We start from the raw sequence: 22,108 nt of genomic DNA, 5'->3' as shown, positions 1-22,108 counted from the left end.
ATAGATGCCTTGTTCAATCTGCCTAAAGAAAAATATACAAAGTGTATTCAGCATCACAACATAAAATGCAAAACATACCGTAATCTTCCATCTTGGGCAGCTGCTCCCCCTGCAATAATTTTGGTAATGAAAATACTTGAGTCATCTCCAATGTGTGGGTTGTCCGTACCTCCTGCAATGCTGAAACCAAGCCCTGAATTCCCCTGGGGATAAAGGAAAAAAAACTGAGCCTGAGAAAGAATTACCTTTATAGATAGGTTCCTGTCAGTTTTAGAACCTAGAAAATGTACTAACTCAGGGAACACATACATAAAGGTGTATATGTAGGGGATATGAAGATTCTAAATTAAGAAATATAAGGAAAGCTCTTTTTTCCCTATGAAGAATTCAAAGGCATTACTTCTGAGTAGGTACTAACTAAGTACTTTTGAAGTATAGTCTATTATGGTTCTTTCTTTCAAAGTATGTGCAATTTGCCCTTGGATCAGTCACCCGTCTGCAGGGGTGTCACTATTAGGTCTCTTTCTTTTAGAATGTATCTCACTCATGTTTGGTAAGGCAAATGTCTCCTAAGAGAAAAAAAGTGAAGTGATCTTCCCGCTGCAATTATTTCTGAGTAGGTAAAACGAACATTATTTCAGCTTTTTAAAAATGGGGTAGGGGATGGTACTTTTCTTTTACTAACTTTGCCATCAGATGACTTTAAAATGACCAAATTTTATCTGTTAAGTCATCATCCTTGATATGTTTTTTTTCCCTATCCCTGACATCTTTAACCAAGACACCTGAATAGCAAAAGGCATTTTTTAATACTGAAAGTCCAACCTGAGAAGTCAATTGGTGAGTTTTCTTGATAACAAAGTCAATTTTGCCAAAGCAATGCTAGTTTTTACACACTATATTTCTGAATAAGATTTTCTTTGAAGAAAAGTTTCTACTGCTACGAAAAAGTCTTTAAAGACAATTGTTCTAAGCAATGGTATTAAAAAATTGTTTATTTTTGCAAAACTGTTCTGACTCTGGCTTTCAGGCAATGCAAATAAGCAGATACATCTGAACTGATTACTTAACTGTTAATATTAAATAGCTTAAATATTCCCTCTACTATGATGTGTCCTAAAATTCTATTTTAATAATTTTTTTTGTCTAAACTCTTTAAGAGTTACTAGAATACGAATAATAGTATCAATGGTTGTGTGATGTTACCAAGTCACTCAGGTACTCACATTCTTTTTCTTTGCTTTTTAAAAAATTGAGATATAATTTACATATAACTGTATAAATTTAAGGTGCACAATGTGTTGATCTGACATATTTATATATTGCAATATGTTTATAACCATTGCTTTAGCTAACATCTCTATCATGTCACATAACTGTCATTTCTTCCTGTGGTGAGAACATTTAAGATCTAGTCTCTTAGCAATTTTTAAGTATATAATATAGTCTTGTTGACTATAATCACTATGCTGTCCATTAGATCTCCAGAAATTAATTCATCTAAGTTTGCATCCTTTAACAACATCTCCCCAATTCCTGGTACTCAAGTTTTTTAGAAAGTGAAAAAACAATGTCCAGTCCTAACTAAATAAATTTAAAAGGCACTGGGAAAGAATGAAGAATGAATAAGATAAAAAGTTAGAATTACATGTCAACTGTATCTCAAGACAGCTGGAAAAAAACCTAAATAAAAAAATACCATATTAAAATATCTGTACTACATTATAGTAACCCAAATTCAGGTAGTGGCAATAAAGATTTAGTATACATGTAAAAGACCCTCTCAGGTCTAGTTTCACTCAGAGTCCATTCTGGTTTCACATATAAACAAATCTAATTACCTAGAATTTCAGTCTTTTTTTTTTTTTTTTAAAGATTTTATTTATTTATTTAAGACAGAGAATGAGAGAGAGCACATGAGAGGGGTTAGGGTCAGAGGGAGAAGCAGACTCCCTGCCGAGCAGGGAGCCCGATGCGGGACTCGATCCCGGGACTCCAGGATCATGACCTGAGCCGAAGGCAGTCGCTCAACCAACTGAGCCACCCAGGCGCCCTAGAATTTCAGTCTTAAACAGACATTCAGTTACTTAGGAAATTTACTTCTGTGAAACACTTTATTTCTCAAAATGCTGGTCAGACAACATGGCATCACTGAAATACATCATCATTTGAATGCAGATATTCTTTTTTTTTTTTAAAGATTTTATTTATTTATTTGACAGAGAGAGACACAGCAAGAGAAGGAACACAAGCAGGGGGAGTGGGAGAGGGAGAAGCAGGCCTCCTGTGGAACAGGGAGCCTGATGCAGGGCTCGATCCCAGGACCCTGGGATCATGACCTGAGTCGAAGGCAGACGCCCAGCGACTGAGCCACCCAGGCGCCTCCTGAATGCAGATATTCTTAAGAGGTAAATATTATATGAAAATTTACACATCTAAATCGTACCCTTAAATTATTTTCTGACTGGGGGAGTGCATAAATTTTCAATAGGATCTTGTCCACTAGAACTATGGTTATCATTTTGCTAAAAAAAAAAAACAAACTGTTAACAATAAGCATATTACTAGCATAACTGAATACTTTAAATCAATGTTTTATATAAAAAATAAAAATAAAAATAGAAAAATCTGAGAAACAGACTAGAGAAACGTAAGGAGACGTGATAACCAAGTGTAATGTGGTATTCTGGAAAGGAAAGGATTCTGAAAGAGAAAAACATAAAAACTAAGGAAATCCAAATAAAGTATAGACTTTAGTTAATAATATGTCAATATTGGTTCATTAGTTGAAACAAATAAGATGTTAACAATAGGCAAAACTGAGACCAGGATAAATGGAAACTTTTGTTATAACTTTTCTGTAAATCTAAAACTATTTTAAATAAAAATTTATTTAAAAAAAAAAGGTATTAAAGAAAAGTAACATGTCCTAAAAATACCATGGCTAGTTTTATAATATGTATACTTAAAGAAACTAATATTACATGGTTCTGTTTTTGAAAGATCGTTTCCCTTGATTTCTATATGAAAGAGCAGTATATTTAAAGAATTCTGTAAGCAACAGATTTATGCATAAAAACTTAAGATAATTAAGCTTTTACCCTTTCAAGTGTGATTTCTTCATATTCATAATCTGCATCAGTGCCATTAACCTAATGGGGGAAAAAAGAAGTAGCATAGAAATTTAGAATATAAAATCTGAAATGTCAAGACATAATTTTTGTATGATTTATTAATGCAAACCTGTTAAATGCGATAGTAATCAAATAATTTGGCTTCATTTTAATAATTTTAGGTAAAATTTTCAAGGAATAGAAGAGTACAAATGTGATTAATGAGTTGACATTCATGATATTATGACTTTCAAATACAGCTTTTATTTAAAAAATTTTATTTATTCATGTGAGAGCAAGTGAGCACATGCGAATGAGCAGTGGGGAGGGTCAGAAGGAGAGGGAGAAGCAGACCCCCCCACCCCGAGCAAGAAGCCTGACGATGTGGGGCTCCATCATAGAACCCTGGGATCACGACCTGAGTGGAAGGCAGATGCTTAACCGACTGAACCCACCCAGGCGTCCCCATACAGCTTTTAATATTATGGAACTTCAACTCTTTTCACTGCCTTGATCCACACATCTAATCAGGTGCCAATTCTTATTGATTTGAATACTTCAGTTTTTCTGAAAACCATCTCCTCTTCATTCTCATCTCTATTACCTTGATTCAAGCCTTTGTCAATCTCCTCTGGACTACTGCCAATGTAATCTACACAACTCTTGGACTAGTATTCTCCGCTGCCCAAATAACTCTTAATGCATTTTACACTGATGGATCTTTCTGGAGCCCATGTCTAACAATGTACTTGCTCCAAAACTTTGAGAGATTCTCATACAAGGCTCTGTATGAACTGCCCCCAATCCATCACTTAGCTTCATTCCTAATATACTTAATTCACTTCTTCGTGAGTGTTACATACCATTAAATTTGAATGACTTGCTCTTTCCTTCACATATCTTGCAAGTTCCCACCTCTGCATCTGTTACTTTAGGTGATTCCTCCATCATAAATTTCACTTATATATTTCATGTCCAAATCTGATTCCCTATTCATGTTCTTGCTCACATCTTATAGACCAGGCACTTTATCTTATTCTTTCCAATTTATTCCCTACTCCCTTCTGGAAGTGGTAATTTCCACAGTGAGGGCCACTGGTGAAAGGTGAATAATCCCTGGGATCAGATTAATTCACGTTCATGCCATTGCTTTAACATTTCTGATGATATGAGGCTGTGCAAAATACTTGATCAAGTCAAACAGGGATTGTGATAAACTGTATTTTAGATGCCTCCCATCTTCCATCCTAAATGTTTTTTTGCAACATGACTAAACCATCCTACACTCAAGAGATGTCATCTATTTCTCCTTCCCTTGGATCTAGGCAGGTCCTAGATGAGCTTTGTTTAAAAAGAATGTGGCACAAATGATGCTGTGTGGTTTCTGAAGGTCACGTGATGCCTTGTAATATTTGCCTTTGTTTTAGAAGGTACTTTCTTAGAACTTAGGAGCTACAGGGGCGCCTGGATGGTTCTGTTGGTTAAGCATCTGCCTTTGGCTCAGGTCATGATCCCAGAGTCCTGGGATTGAGCCCCACGTCCAGCTCCCTGTTCAGTGGGAAGCCTGCTTCTCTCTCTCTCCCTCTGCCACTCCCCCTGATTGTGCTCTCTCTCAAATAAATAAATAAAATCTTAAAAAAAAAAAAAAAGAACTCAGGAGCTATAATGTGAGGAAGGTCAAATAGCCCATGGGAAAATGCAAATGAAGGAGAATTAATAAGGCCTTTGCCCAAGAGCCCCAGCTGCACTCCTAACTAGCAACAATCATCAACTGCCAGTCACATGAATGAGACTATTTTGGATCTTCCAGCCTTTTCCAGTGCCCCAGCCAATATGAAGCAGAAGAACCTTCCAGTTAACCCGGAAATCAAGAGAAATAATGAACTGTTTTCTTTTGAAACAATATAATTTTATTAAACCTTAAATCTGAAATAAGCATAAAAGTCAGGGAGTAATATTTTTAAACTAGGTTATGTTTTTTAAGCCACTAAAGTTTCAGGGTGGTTTGCTATACAGCAACAGAATAATGAAACAACAGAATAATGACATCTATGTAAGCTACTTTGCTTTCTTCACAATACTATAAGAAAGCACCCCTAATTCAGGTCCAGTTTAGGGCCTAAAGGTTTTTTCTTGAGGGCTTCTGAAACCCATCTCTTCTACCTTTCTGGGTTCTCATGGCTCTAATGGATTCAAATCCAACTGCTACTTTCTTAACTCCCTTTCTCACCTAAATAGCTTTTCTTCTTGTTTTTGAGATGTTATGAATGCATATATATATATATAAATATGTATTTTTTTAATCTTTCATTTTATAGGAGTGCTGACAATACTGACTCCATCTTTGGCCCTTCATCTTGTTCATATGTTTGCATGATGACTTCTGGGCACCGCACGTTCCATGCCCCTTGGAGATTAAAAGACGTATCTTAGAAATGCCCACCAACACCGGGATGTGGGGAGGCTTGCTTTGGCCTCCCACAAATCTGTTAAGAGGTAATATAGTCTTTCCCTTCCCTGATGTACAGATGGCGCCACAAGATCCAATTAAAGTTTAGTAATTAATTAGGTGCATGTGAACCCTTGAATCTCACTACAATGTCCTTCTGTAAGTTCCCTCACTCTATATAATCTGTGAACTAAGGCCCAGACTTTATGGAGAATAGCCACGTGGCTGCCATGGACTGTCAACCACCTGAATCCACCCTTCTCTGCTGGTCAGTAAGTTACCCTGAATAGAACTGTGTCAACTGTATGGAGTGGCCGGCTTTGTTTTCTCATCTCAAAGTGCCTTCTCAGTTTAGGGTTATTTTACTGTCCCTCCCCCACCTTCTAACAGATTTCTACGCATCCAGAATGCAGGTTTATACATATACCTAGCCTACCAACTTGACTGGAAGTCCTTTTTTATGAGTAAAAATAAAACCCATATCTGCAGCTATACCACTTTCCTTATTCTAAAGGTTATCTGTATCATCTTTATTTTTCCTTGCTCAGACTTGCTAAAAGTCTCAGTCCTTATCAAAGTAGTTTCAATACTGATTAATATATCATTCCATGCTAGTACTTTCTTTTATTTTTATCAATTCTTTTTCTTTTTTTTTAAAGAAATGTCTTTTTTTTTTTTTTTTAAGATTTTATTTATTTATTTGTCAGAGAGAGACAGTGAGAGAGGGAACACAAGCAGGAGGAGTGAGAGAGGGAGAAGCAGGCTTCCCGTCGAGCAGGGAGTCCGATGCGGGGCTCGATCCCAAGACCCTGGGATCATGACCTGAGCTGAAGGCAGACGCTTAACGACTGAGCCACCCAGGCGCCCCTCAATTCTTTATTTTATTCAGACTTTTTTTTTTTTAACTTCTTGAGCTGAACACCCAATTCATTTGTGCTGATTACTCTTCTATTTTTAAAAACATCCATTAAAGTTAATAAATTTTCCTCGGCACATGGCTTTGGCCAAATCTCAAAACTGCTACACAGGGCTCTATTTTTGTTCATTTATTTCCAAATACTCTGAAATTTTATTCTGGAAAACATTCAACATAAGTGTGCTTATATTGCCCTTTTCGTGTTAATAAGTAAAATTTCTATACTGTGACCTTAATTTCTGTTTTTAGAAATTTGAGATTTTCACCATTAAGCCTTCTCAAAAGGTAAATATATGGTAAATATGTTTGGGTGCTTAATTTAATGCTAAGTCATTGAGATCTGGTGAGGATTCCAGGAAGCATAGAGTGATCATAAAAAGGTGAAAAGTGAGAAGACCATAGGAACTCTGAATGCCTTTAGTCCTAAACCCTCAATAACTTAAAACTGTCTGATAATTTCATATACAGAGACAATTTGATAACAACTTTAAACATATTCAAACTGGGCTTCAAAATGCCAAGAGCACGTTACCAAAACTACAAATTACTCTGTAGGTATCACTTCAGTAAAAGTGAAAAAAACAATGGTGGTGTAATATTTTCAACAGCAGTATGTTTTCCAGCAAAACTACAAAATGGTTGGTTTGCTTAGTTTTCTTTTTATATCTTTACAAAATGTGGCTTCCAATAGGAATAAAATGCTTGCCTAATATATTATTTATATTATTATATAAGGTTTATTACTCTCAATTAGCAGGATGGGGGAGATGTAACGAGAATAAAACCAGAGTAGATTGATCTTTAGGCAAAATGAATATATTATTGACAAAATAATTTTTTCTTCTTTAAAAATATGAGAGTAGATCTAGAATACTTCCTGAGAACAGTCATTGCTAATATTTTCTAGGTTTTGAATTCAGGCCTATCAACAAAATGGGATTGTGTAGAGGATCAAACAAAGCTGGAGCAGAAACTAGAAGTCGACTGGGGCCTGACTGTGAAAGGTCTGGAATGCTGTACTAAGCAATGAGAAATATTCTTGAAAGTTTCAGAGCATCAAATAGGTTTAATAGGTTTTCCAGGAAAGAAGCTATGGTAGTTTGGAACAGAAGAAGAGCAACTGGAGAAAAGTAAACTGGTGAAGTTATGGCAGCAGTCTGGGTAAAAGTCACAAATTACAACGGCGTTTAAGAATAGGTGGTAAATTCCTAAATATTTTAAATCCTAACATTCATGGAGAAAAAACCCTACAAAGCTGTAACTAAGAGCAACTAATCTAAAAGAAACCTGATCAGGAAAGAAAATCAGATTATATAATATATGTCTAGGTTAAGTTGTATTCCACTGATCTATCCAGTTTGGGACCACAACTCTGCTGCTTTAATTAATGATGCTTTATGGGTTTTTTTTTTTTTTTTTTTTGGTGATGCTTTATGTTTTATCATTTGGTAGGGAAATCTCTCACAATTACTCTTATTTTAAATTTTACTTGACTATTCTTGAGTTTTTACTTTTCTATACATCAACACTGTTCAACAGAAGTTTCTGTGATGATAAAATGTTCTGTAATCTGTCGGGTCCAATACCGGAGTTACTACCCACATATAGTTACCGAGCACTTGAAATGTGACTAGTGCAACAGAGAAACTAAATTCTAAAATTCTTCCTCTTTCATTTTATCTCATTCCTTTCTCCCTTACTTCCCTGACCCCCAAACACACTTGCTCTCTTTTCTGGGGCTATAACTCGTACTATACCAACTTTACAGATTCATCTGGGGAAAATGATGATCTCTACATTATCTTCCCGCTCAGCAGTAAGATCTGTTCTCTGCTTACTTAAGTATTCTTTGAAGCCATCAGCAAAGTTTTATAGTTTTCTTATTACAAACTCTCTAATTTCCTGTTAAGCTGATTGCTAGGTATTTCATATTTTTGTTGCCAGAGTTAATTGACTTATTTACAATTAGTTGCTGCTAGTATACTGGAATAGCACTTATTAATTTTTAAGTTGTATAAATTTTTTCTTTTTAATACAATTTGTTTTAATTATGGGTACATATATGCCATAAAGAGGCAGAGGAAAATTTATAACACAGATGTCCTCAGTCCCTTACAGGCCCAAAGATTTTCATTTTCTCATCAGCCTATACCAATATATCTGAATAGGACAGATGAATCCTATTACATAATCAGTGTAAGGCTTCTCCAAAGGAAAATTTAAAAAGAAGCCTAATTTACTAATTTCTTGTTGTTTAGGTTCAATTCAGTAATTCCTTTCTAACTATACATTAATATTGAAAGTCAAGATTTTATCAAGTCATGTGGCTCACAGTTCCTATTAATGCATACTCTCAGGCAATTAAAAACTTTAAGTCTATATACCACCACAAGATAAGAATCTAAAAATAAAAACGCATTGGAAGGAAGAAAATGTTCTTCCTAATGAAAAATTCACATAACTAAATACAAAAGTATTAACGTCAAAAGAATTTACTTTTAAGAGTTTACTAAATAATGAATAGCAACATTTAGGTTGATTTAAAAATATTGGGAGTTATCCATTATATTATATATGGAAAAAGTGAAGACATTTTTAGTATGTAAGAAAACTACCAAAGTCAAATTGAATGAATTTTCCTAACCTTCACTATTTGTAGGATGTCTTAAGGAAAAAAAAAGACAAACAGATGAGAATTATTTCAACAAATTACTTCATTTCCATCTATTACTGAACCCAGAAGAACTCAGAATTTTTGTTTTTAACTTTGCCTTCCCTTAATATTTTTCACTATTTAAAAAAAGAGCAGGAATGCACAGAGACAGAATCAACCCCAATGCCAATGAAATTGTATCAATTAATACTAAAAATTGAGTATAATACATCACACTTAATGGTAAAAGACTGAAAGCTTTTTACCATAGATCAGGAACAAGATAAGGATATTTGCTCTTGCCACTTCTATTAAACATTGTAATGGAGGTTCTAGCCAGGGCAATTAGGCAATAAATACATCCATCCATCCATCCATCCATCCATCCTGATTACAAAAGGAAGAAGTAAAACTATCTCTACTTGCAAATGGCATGATCTTATTTACAAAATTTAAAGGAATCTTCACCAAAACATTAGTAAATAAATTCTGTAAGGTTGCAGGACAGAAGATCAAAATCTATTATATTTCTAAATGAATTCCTAAAAATCCATTATATTCTAATACACTAGCAATGAAAAATCCATAAATAAAATTAAGAAAACAATTCCATTTACAACAGCATTAAAAGAATAAAATACTCAGGAATAAATGTTAAACAAAAGAAGTCTAAGACTTGTACACCGAAAATGAAAACAACTAAAGATGTAAACATATGGAATGCCATCCTGTGTTCATGGATTAGAGACATAATATTGGTAAGATGGCAAATACTGCCCATATTTACCTACAGATTCAAATCAATTCCTATCAAAATCCTAGCTGTCTTTTTGTTGCATGCAGAAATTGACAAGCTGATCCTAAAATTCATATAGAAACACAAAGAACCCAGAATAGCCAAAACAAACTTAAAAAGTTGCAGGACTTATACTTTCTGATTTCAAATATTACAAAGTTACAGTAATTAATACTATGTGGTACTGGCATTTGGATACACATATAGATCACTAGTAGAGAATTAAGAATCCAGAATAAACCCATGTATTTTTTATTTTTTAGAGAAACAGAGAGAGTATGCATACAAGCAGTCAGGGGGTAGGTACAGAGAGAGAATCTTAAGTATGCTCCACAAGGAAAACCAGGGAAACACAGGGCTCTATCTTAATGACCTTGAGATCATGACCTGAGCCAAAATCAAGAGTTGGATGCTTAACTGACTGAACCACCCAGGTGCCCCAACCCATGTATTTATAACTAACTGGTTTCCTACAAGATATCAAGACCATTCAATGTAGAAAGAATAGTCTTTTCAACAAATGGTGATGGGACAGGACAACCGGTACCCACATGCAAAAGAATGAAGCTGGACCCTTACCTCCCACAACATACAAAATTAACTCAAAATGGATCAAAGACCTAAGTATAAGAGCTAAAACTATAAAACTCTTAGAAGAAAACCTAAGGGTCCTCATGACCTTGGTTTAGGCAATGTTTTAAAATACACACTGAAATCAACTACATTTCAAAGGGGAAAAAGGACTTTTACAGTCTATAAAATTATGTATCATTTGAAAAAAAAAATTTTCCTTTGGAGTAAAAAATGTTGGATTAGATTCTGCTGTTCTGGCTGCTTATCTTTAAGGGCTTTTTAACAAAGTTAAGTTTATAGAGAAGCACTACTCAATTTAGTATTAAGTTATAACTATTTTAATATTTGAAAGTACATATAAACCTGGGTACTAAAAATCTAGTCACCCAACTAGACTTCTAAAATGACTGAATATATAGCACTGTGTAAGTGACCACTGGTCAGCGATAGCCTTTAGTGAAAATTAATAATTTTAATTTAAAAATAAATCATAAATTTCTATTTCAACATTTCTGCTTTACATAAATATGGGGGAAAAAAAACAACCAAAAAGAGAGAGTATTGCTTCACGTACTTTAGCAATTACAGATCAGTGAAAGAACATCATAAGTACAATGTATTAAAGAAAATGAAGCTGTGATCTTTGTGTATGTATCAAAAACTGAACAGGAAAAGCAGAATTACTTAAATGTGTGGAGGAAATTGAACTTACATAAGTTGACGTTTCCAAGCTATCTGTGTTGACCAGTACTGGAGGAGGATTTGCCTTTAAGAAAAGAATTGTAAATGTGTTAGCTTAACAGGACAATTTATACATTCCGTATCAATATTCACAAATGTTAGAAGCAAATGAAAGATCTGCTATTTCTTAAATTATTTTATATGAGCTTTCCATATGTTAATCAATGAATCCAGTTTCCCGCACCAGATGAAAAGAATTAAGTATAAACAGTTAAATTTAATTTGCTTTTAGAAATATATTATTTCTGCTAAGACAGACATAATTAAGATTTGTAAAGAAGTTTACCAGCCTTCTTAAAAAATCCACAAATATGCTTTGCATAAGAATTCTTCCAAAGTTGCTCAGAAATCATTAGCTTTTCTATTCCCAAGGATATCATGAAGATTCCAATCTATTATCACCCAGAAAACAATTCTATTTTCAGTTGCAATTTTGCTTTCCACCTGTTATTCTAGACAACTCACAGAATAACAACAGTCAAAAAACTAAAACGAAAACAACAAAAAACCCAAGTAGAATAACATATGTCTGATTAAGTATGGACTGAAAGAAGCTTGGTTTTCTGGTTAAGCTGGAAAGTAATTATTATGTAGATGAAATAAAATTTAAAGAGTAAAATGCAATAAATAAGAAATGAAAAACATATCAGAACATATTACGAACATACCAGAAAAAACTGACATAATCCCCTTCAAAATTATCTTTCTCCTGCATATTTAAGAGTGTAAAAGTACCATTTCAAATGACATTTTCTTAGAATCCAAAAAACGACTATCCTTTAAACAAATTTTAGGAGGTATGTTTATAAACATTAATAATTCTGCTATTCCAATTAACTAAAGAATTAAACAAAAACTGTATGAAAGAAACATTATACACAAAATAGCCAGCCATTTTCTTCCAAGTATATGGGCTTTTCTAAAAGGTTCAAATGTTTTACACTATTTTTAGCAAAGTACTAGATCTGGATGATATGATAAAATGCTTATAAAGACAACACAGCTGCATGGTTAAATAATTATATAATATGCATTTAGGCTACCTCAAGTAGCAGGTTAAAAATGAGAATACTTTATTATATATAAACATGACATTAACTATTTTATATGCAGGTCCTACCTTTGAATGTAATAATCTATCTTCAAATGATTTAGTGAAAAACCAAACCTAATAAATACAAATACTATTTGTTTTTTAAAATTTTTTATTTAAATTCATGAATCAACATGATACAAATACTATCTGTATGACTGTTATTTAAATAAACTAGTCAACTTACAGACATTTGAGATTTTATGAATATCTGAAATTATCCAATTACCTATAGAGATCACTAAAATTGCTAATACTTCATCGAAAAAATTAACGGCACAACTTCACTGTATTTTGTTTAAGCAATTACAGAGGATGGCAAGAAAGAAAAGGGTACTTAAAGTTACAAAAGAAGTTACGTTCTTCAAAAATTATGGCAACAAAACCTTTTGGTTCCCTCTGCCCATTTATTACCAAACATACAGTGAAAAAAGTTGTTTTGTATCATCATCATTGTACAGAAGTTATCTTTTGATTCTAGTCATATAAAAAGTCTATTTGATATTGAAATATATACAAACAAAATGATATAAAGTATTAAATTTACTTCAAAATAAAATAATGACAATGAGAGGTCAGGAATAGGAGGGATTATCGATCATATGAGAGCACATGGGTTAATGATTGTTGTAGTTCGGTGATGAGTATACGTGAGAGTTCACTGTACTATTCCCTCTACGTATAAGGAAGGTATGTTTATAAACACTAATAATTCTGCTATTCCAATTAACATTTTTTAATAAAAAGTAAAGCAAAAAAATTATAGTCAACTGCTCAGTTTGTAGGAGGTTAATAACTAAGGCAGTTGTAAATACTATAGGTTAGAGTTGCTATTAAGATATGAGCATTCACACCATAAAGTTGATTTCAATTTTGAAGTTCAGTTCAGAATAAAAAAATATAGACTAGTGAAATAATTTGTAATAATTTGTTCTTTGACTTAAAGAGTATAATAATATATGCACAATAAGTTATTTTTAGATGTATCTTTAGAATTAACATGAGTGAATGATTATACTTGAAGGGAAATGATGGTAATAAAGAACATGAAATTGGACAAAAAACAAGAGTGTTCACATTGAGGATTAAGCAAGAATTTCAACCAAAAGCAATGTCAGGATAAGAAAACCTATCTATTTTAGAAAGAAAGATCAAAAAAGATGGTCTCAAGTAAGAGCCTATATAAAGGAAGCTCAAGCGGCATGACCTGACTGCCTCCAGTTTAGCTGCCTAAAACAAAGATAAAAATATTTAAGACTGTGTTAGCAGGTATAGAATTAAAACATTTAACTTGGAATAAACTATATTTTTACTTAGTAACTTGAGATTTTCTAAATTCTTGTGTTACAAAATACAGAAATCATATCTAACAAAATAGTAATACTCCCTAGCTCTCCAATTTGGAGGAGGTAGGAATGGAAAACAAATGGGTAGGACAATTTGAATGGGTTGGGAGGGTACGATACACAATTCAGAACGACACAATATCCTAGCAACAGAGCTGAAGAACAGGGTACTTCTAAAGGAAGAAATGCAGAAAAATTTGGTCACAGAAAGCACATACCTTATTTTTTTTTTTTTAAGTTTATTTATTTATTTGACACAGAGAACGAGAGGGAACACAAGCAGGGGGAGTGGGAGAGGGAGAAGCAGGCTTCCCACTGAGCAGGGAGCCCGAGGCAGGGCTTGATCCCAATACCCTGGGATCATGACCTGAGCTGAAGGCAGATGCTTAACGACTGAGCCACCCAGGCGCCCCAAAAGCACATACTTTAAAATAGCTGAGGTAAAGAGCGCTAAAATCAGAAATGATAGCAAATCTGGCTAGTTTAAGACCTTGGGATCTGTAACCCGGCCAGTGGGTAGCAGAACAGGTGACATGAAATTATCAGCTTTACTTAGGAGTTAATCAAACAACAGCAAGACTTGAGAAGAATCTACTTGAAAGTTATTTCAAATGAAGAAACCCCTTCCCCTGCACCTTGCTTCAAGTGATACTTATTAAAAGACTTGGTTCTAGTGCTGTCTCTATCTCACTCTACCATCTAGTAACTCTGACTATATAGGTAAGTCACAAGTGTTATTTTAACTCATTTACTCCATCTATAAAGAGATAACAACACATGCCTTTACCCAAGAGGACTATGTGAGGATACAGTAAAATACAAAGGAAAATTTACTGTAAACCATAGAAACCTACTGTTAACCTATTATCAGTATATATTAGTATACTATAATCTAATATACCATTGCCTGTGTTTCAACTAGGACAATAATGAAATCCTACAATACAATTAGAGATGGGGGTAGGGGTTAGTAAAGGGACAGGGATATTCTAAAAAAGAGGAACTAGCAAACCCCTAAAGAATCTGACCACGTATCAATAACAAGACTTAAGAAACGTAATTTTGCCATGCAACTTTTAGTATTCCATTTCATTAATAATGGGTTTCACATTAGCACGTGTGCTAACACATTGCAGCATCCTTATACAATTTCAGAAAGCAATATTACATTAAAAAAAAACCCTTAAAGTAATTCTAAAATCCAGTTATTTAAAAACAGGTCAAAATTAGGAGTTTAGAAAACACTTCAATGCTGTGCATTGTATTCTCCTTTTACAATTTATCAAAGTTTCATTACGTTATTTAATGTCTTTCTCCTTCTCCCCTACTAAATTATAAACAAGTGTTTTTCATATGAAGAACTCACAACCCCCAGAGAACACATCTTGGATTCTAATTTGAGACACACTGCATTAAAAGTTAAATGCTATCACTCAGGGGATCAATGTAAGTTACAGTGTATGTAAAAACAAATAGGATGGATTCTGGGAAGATGGCAGAATAGGAAGCACCACAAATTTGTCACCCAGACAGTGACTGCACTGGCAGAATCTATGTTATGTAACTATTTTGGAATTCTCTTGAATTCCAGAGTGGTCTACTGAAGGCCTGTGACTTCCAGGGGAAGTACTGGATGGTACACTGTGGTTAATTCAGTCAATTTCAGCTCTTAGCACAGTAGCAGCTATCTATCTCCCACCCCTCTGCCCTGTAACAACTAGTTGGGCAAGTGTTCCTGGAGCAGCTGGCGCAAAAAATGCACAAGCCGGGGGTGGGGGGTGGGGGGTGGGCAAAAACAAACAAATAAACAAACAAAAGCTATCCTCCAAATATAGGGGATCTGTGCTCTGATTGCTAATTGCTGCTTCTGATCACAGGGGTGCAGACAAAGAGGCAGTGGCCATTACTGAACTGCCCCTAATTGATACAAGTCTCTCTCCCCCTCTGGCTGAAGGGACTCCAGAGGATTTAAAGGGCCAACATTCCTCCCACCATTTCATTTTTCTTTTTCTCCCCTTTTGAGAGCCAGACGCTGAAACTTAGGACATTCAAAGGCAGCCATATATACAAGGGAAATTAGAATGTTACTGTGCATGCCCCAAAAAAAGACCTGAGGAAGACCTTAAGTTTATACTGCAGACTGATTCTTGGCAGAGATAACCTACAACAATTAAAAAAATCCCAAAACAACAACAACAAAATAAAAACAAAAAACAGCAAACCTTAGGAAGGGAGGAAAATCTGATTTCCAGAGTTACAGCATCATAAGAGTCAAACGTCCAGGGCGCCTGGGTGGCTCAGTTGGTTAAGCGACTGCCTTCGGCTCAGGTCATGATCCTGGAGTCCCTGGATCGAGTCCCGCATCGGGCTCCCTGCTCGGCGGGGAGCCTGCTTCTGCCTCTGACCCTCCCCCCTCTCATGTGCTCTCTCTCTCTCATTCTGTCTCAAGTAAAAAAAAAAAAAAAAAAAATCTTAAAAAAAAAAAAACGTCCAGTTTTCAGCAAAGAAATCAAAAGGCATGCAAAGAAACAATAAAGTGTGGTCCATTCAAAGGAAAAGAGGAAGGGAGGAAGGGAGGGAGGGAGGGAGGAAGAAAGGGAGGAAGGAAGGGCCGGCCTTTAAAAAAGCTGGTGCCAGTTCTACTACACAAAGACTTTGAAACAACTGTATTAAAGATGTTCAAAGAACTAAAAGAGAAGGGACAAAGAAAATGAAAAAAATGGGAAAATTATAAAAGATAAAAGAAAAATCTATAAAAGATAGAAAACCTAGAAGAAAATCAAAAGGAAATTCTGGAGCAGAAAAGTTCAATAAATGAAATGAAAAATTCAATAGAGCAATTCAAAGGCAGATTTGAGCAAGCAGAGGAATTAACAAACTTGAAGAAAGGACAATGGAAATTATTAAGTCTGAGAAAAGAGAGAAAAAGAACTAAAGAAAATGACCAGACAATAAGGGACCTTGGGTCACCATGAAGCAGACCAACACACACATCACGGGAGTCCCAGAAGAGGAGAGATCAAGGAGCAGAGAAAATATCTGAAGAAATAATGACCAAAACATTCCCAAATTTGATGATAACAACAAACAACAACAACAACACATGAATACAAACATCCAAGCTCAATAAACTCATGGCAGGATGAACTCAAAGAGAGTCACACTGGGACACACTGTAATCAAACTGTTGAAAGACAAAGACACAGAATTTTCAGAGCAGCAAGAAAAAAGTGACTCACTATATACAAGGGATCTTTAATAAGATTATCAACAGGTTTTTCATGAGAAATTCTGGAAGTGAGAAGGCAGTGGGCCAATATATTTAAAGCACTAAAAGAAAAAAAAAAAACCCTCTGTCAACCAAGAATCCTGTATCTGGCAAAACTGTTCCTCAAGTGTGAGGGAGGCATCAAGATATTCCCAAATAAACAAAAGCGGATGGGGGGGTGGGGAGGTTCATTACCAGTACAGCTGCCCTGAAAAAAAATTCTTTGCTAAAAGAGTCTTGCAGGTTGAAAGGACACCAGAGAGTAACACAAGGTGTTTGAAGAAATAAAGATCTCAGTAAAGATAAATACAAGGGCAATTAAAAAAGCTAGTATTACTGTAACAATTTTAACATCACTTTTTATTTTCTATTCTTTTTTTTTTTAAAGATTTTTTATTTATTTATTCATAAGAGACAGAGAGAAAGAGAGAGAGAGAGAGAAGCAGGCTCCCAAGGAGCAGGGAGCCCAATGCGGGACTCGATCCCAGGACCCCGGGATCATAACCTGAGCCGAAGGCAGACGCTTAACCATCTGAGCCACCCAGGCGCCCTCTACATATTCTTTTTTTTTTTTTTTTTTTTTAAGATTTTATTTATTTATTCATGAGAGAGAGAGAGAGGCAGAGCGAGAAGCAGGCTCCCAAGGAGCAGGGAGCCCGATGCGGGACTCGATCCCAGGACCCTGAGATCACGACCTGAGCCGAAGGCAGACGCCCAACCATCTGAGCCACCCAGGCGCCCGCCCTCTACATATTCTTAAAGGAAATGTTATCAGTCTTTCACCACTGAGCACAATGTTTGCACTGAGTTTTTCACATATGAAAGATGAAAAGAGTTCTGTAGATGGATGACAGTGATGGTTGCACAACAGTATGAATGTACTTAATATCACTGATATGTAGGGGCGCCTGGATGGCTCAATTGGTTAAGTGTCTGCCTTCAGCTCAGGTCATGATCCTGGGGTCCTGGGATGGAGCCCTGCATCGGGCTCCCTGCTTGGTGGGGAGCCTGCTTCTCCCTCTGCTTTCTGCCACTTCCCCTGCTTGTCTTCTCTCTCTTGCTCACTCTCTCTCAAATAAATAAAGAAAATCTTAAAAAAAAAAATACCACTGATATGTAAACTTAAAAATGGTTGTAAAATGGTAAATTTTTACATTATGTGTATTTTACCACAGCTAAAAAAAATTGGAAAAAATATATGACCTCTAATTATGCAAGTGCATCAAAGGCAAATTGAAATATATTCTACAAAATAACTAGCTTGCTTTCTTCTAAAATGCCACATTCATGAAAGACAGGCAGTGGGGCTACTCCAGATTATAGGAGACTAAAGTGTCATGAAGGCAATGTGAAATCTTGGACTGGCCAAAGGACCTATTTTTGTTTTTCCTATAAAGAACATTACTGGGGCAATTGGCAAAATATAATTAATGTCTGCAGATTAATCTGATACTAGTCTTATGTTACTGTTCATTTTCTGATGTAGCTCATGTACTGTGGTAATATTTTTGTTCTTAGGAAAAAATATTTAGTGTTACAAAATCTTTGTATTTGGAGGTAAAAGCGACATGAGGGAAACTTCTTTTGAAATGATTCATAAAAAGTAATATAATTATATAGGAAGAGAAATGATAAAGCAAATACGGTAGGTAAAAATGTTAAGAATTGGGGGATCTGGGCAAAGGTCTATGGGAATTCACTGCACTATTACTGAAACTTTCTTAAGTCTGAAATTACTTGAAAATGTAAAACAAACTCAAAATACAAATAGAATAAGGGCACTGCAGTCAGATATTAGTGGGTGGTTAAAAAGGCTCGTCAAGGTAACTCGAAGTATGCTCTTCTGTTTAAGATTACCAGTAAAATGAAAATATATCAAGTCATACTTTAGACTATACTAATGATCAAATGATTTGAGATTAAATGCTCAGATGTTTTGTGAAACTTGAATGGTCCAAAAGCAATAAAAAATGGTCTACACTGGCTGTACCTCTTATGTAACTACTCTCATGTCATGTGGGAATTGTTAACTTGTCTCTTGCATGGACAGTAGGTTCCTAGAGGACAAGGACAATGTTATATTCATCTTAGTTAATGACATGATTGGAACAATAATAAAAAATCGAATGAACACCAATCCCTCCAAAGCACATATGTATGTACAAAGAATTTTACACAAACAAATTAGTTATAAAGCATTTTTAAAATATCTTAATTACATGACAGATCCCTACAATTGGTAGAAATAGAGTCTAAAGCACCTGGTTTTAAAGCAGAGTATTTACTCTAGGGTGGAAAAAAGACATTTAACAGGTCAGTATCTGTGTGGAGAACTGGGGCTATGAGAAGCTGAAGTCATTTCTCCACTATCACACAGCCAGAAAAGGGTGAGGCTAGGAAGTGTCAGTCAGGTCTCACTATAAAATCTGTGCTCTTCATGCAACTTCAAGCAGCCATTCATTATGCCTTTTTCTGTACCGCTGTGAAAAAGCATAATAATTCCTACTGTGGAAAGCTTTCAAAAATTTAAAAGATCAATATAAAAGTACTCTGAAAAGTATAAAACTTCTACAATTAGACTATACACACACACACAGTCTATAATTAGGCTTTCTGTCTCTCTATCTAACTTGCCTAATCCTCAACCTCATCTTAAAGTAGTCAGGGAGGCATTATCCCCCATTTTAATAGATGAAGGGAGTATAAAATGTAGAGGTTAACTAACTTGTTTGAATTGCAAAGGTAGGACTAGACTCCAAATCTTACGTCTTCTACTTCTATTTCTATTACATCCTGATGCATCTAAAATGTAAAGTAGTAGATATTTAGAAGAAAAATTATTTCCATTTAAAATGTTAAAATTGGGTTATAGATTAAGTATAGCTTCCAAATGTATTTGAGGACATTTTAATCACTTATAACTAATTTCTATAATGTCCATATTATACTTGATTAATCAGGAACACACGTAACTGATTCTGGAAAAATGAGGCACACCTATAGGCTTTTCACATTATACAACATACATGATTAATCTACCTTACATGGACTTTCATAGTGTATTTAAAACTTAAAATGAGGCAAAGTAGAATAAATAAGCCTTCTCTTGTGCACATATCCTCATTTGTTTTTCTAATTTGTTCCCTGGTTTACTGTCTCAAAGAAATATGAGATAACACTAATAATATGAACAGCCAAGATTATGTGCCAGCTGCACGTCCATTATTATTCCTTCAACAACATCTCAAGCTAGTACTACTATCATCTTCAGTGTTAACAGATGAGTAAACAGAAGCGGAAACTGCTCAGAATTACACAGCTGGTAAAGTGGTAGGACTGGAATTCCAAACCTGATCAATCTGCCTCTAAGATCTATCATTTATAACTAAAAGGCTATGTAATATCTCAACAATTTCCAAATATAGTGTGATGTTGTTAGGGACACTTGGAATAAGTAAGTCAGAGGTCTTTGAGCAGGAAAGGACAGGTTCCTTATGGAATATAAAAACAGAAACTACTAAAAAATTTCCAAGGATTTTAGGAAACTATTTTAACATCAAAAGATGAATTGAAGTGACAAGAGTAAAATAAACTTCTAAATCCCCTACTTTAAAAAAATACTGTATTACTAAATCCTAGATGCTTGAAGAGATGTTATATTATTACAATATTACAATAACACATAGGCTGCTTACTTAGAATTATATTTTATTTATAAATTCAATTTCTTCTCTGCAACACAGAGAAAAAATCCATCTGGACTATCTATTCAATCATTTACAATGATTTAACTTTTAATGATTTTCATAAAGGGTAAAAGATTATGTAGGAGTAGTAACATAATAACACAGACTGAAGTCTTAATGTAGTATCTGTAATTTCCCCTAGAATCCTGTTTTGTATTGATTTTCATTTTTTAGGAGAGGGGAAGGGCACTGAGACAAGTAATCACCATTGATATCCCATTTTAATTCCAGTGGAACTTACACAGTAAGCATACAATTTTTATCTAGATTTTATGCACAAATCAGTAATAGTAAAAATAGCTAAAGATGCATTTATTTATACTTTAAATGAGATTGAGATTGTTTACAACAGAGATCTGAGTTATTATATGCAATAATACTATCATTATTTTCACTTTGGATGACTTAGTTGATAGGGTAGTTAATGTCTTAATAAGTCATCCCTTGGAACTACTGAAGCTGTGAAGCTAAAAACGTTCAGATTCTCTAACATTTGTCTAGCATTTCATTTTATTTTTTAACTGTCACATGTTACCTTTTTATTTTCAAATTTTTACTTGAACTCTAGTCAGTTAACATACAGTACAATGTTGGTTTCAGGAGTAAAATTCAGTGATTCATCACTTACATACAATACCCAGTGGTCATCATAACAAGTGCTGTCCTTAATACCCATTACCCATCTAGCCCATTCCCCCCCCACCAGCCTTAAGTTTGTTCTCTAAGAATCTCTTATGGTTTGTTTCCCTCTCTTTCCCACCCCCATATGTTCATCTGTTTTGTTTCTTAAATTCCACATCTGAGTGAAATCATATGGTATTTGTCTTTCTCTGACTTATTTTGCTTAGCATAATACACTAGCTCCAACCACGTTGTTGCAAATGGCAAGATTTCATTCTTTTTGATGGCTGAGTAATATTCCATTGTGTGTGTGTATACGCACACGTTACCCTTTTAAAAATAAACTTTTATTAGAATAATTTCAGATTTACAGAAAAGTTGCAGAGGTAGCATGAAGAGTTCCCATATACTTTACATGTACGGGCTCTTTTTTAACTAATAAATGTGCATGTTATCTAACCAAATGATAGAAAAAGAAATTATTTCCAAAGAAGATAAATATATATTGGGAAACAAAAAGTTATATGAATGACACATCCTGTATGAGGATAATGATTTTTATTATCTTTAGAAAATAAAAGTTCCTAAAGCAAATAAAAACTGGTTCAAACAGATTTATAAGTACAAAATACATGATAACAAGTCTAAGGAGGTTCAATATGATGAAGTTTAGAATATGCCCTATTTCATAGTTAACCTAAAAAAATGGCACATATTGAACCTGTTTTATATTAAATCCCAAATATTTAATTCCCTAAAAACACCAGCTGAAGTCCAAAGTGAATTACTAAGT

At 34.6% G+C, this 22,108-nt stretch overlaps 1 protein-coding gene across 10 annotated transcripts in view; it reads right to left on the bottom strand.

The window, feature by feature from the left end:
* The window catches only part of DLG1 (discs large MAGUK scaffold protein 1), a 241,778-nt gene that overhangs the window by 101,482 nt on the left and 118,188 nt on the right, over window positions 1-22,108 (bottom strand). For all 10 annotated transcript variants that reach the window (XM_081831903.1, XM_081831904.1, XM_081831902.1 and 7 more), the window contains 3 exons: window positions 11,213-11,266; window positions 3,102-3,152; window positions 79-203 (listed from right to left, as the gene is read on the bottom strand). In XM_081831903.1, the coding sequence (XP_081688029.1) occupies window positions 79-203; window positions 3,102-3,152; window positions 11,213-11,266 (230 nt within the window). The remainder of the gene's footprint in view (window positions 1-78; window positions 204-3,101; window positions 3,153-11,212; window positions 11,267-22,108) is intronic.

This window comes from Leptonychotes weddellii, chromosome 1, assembly GCF_054177405.1.
Source record: "Leptonychotes weddellii isolate Sample4059 chromosome 1, ASM5417740v2, whole genome shotgun sequence".
Lineage (NCBI taxonomy): Eukaryota > Metazoa > Chordata > Mammalia > Carnivora > Phocidae > Leptonychotes > Leptonychotes weddellii.
Note: the sequence above shows the minus strand (reverse complement) of the source record. Positions and strands in the feature narration are given on the sequence as shown.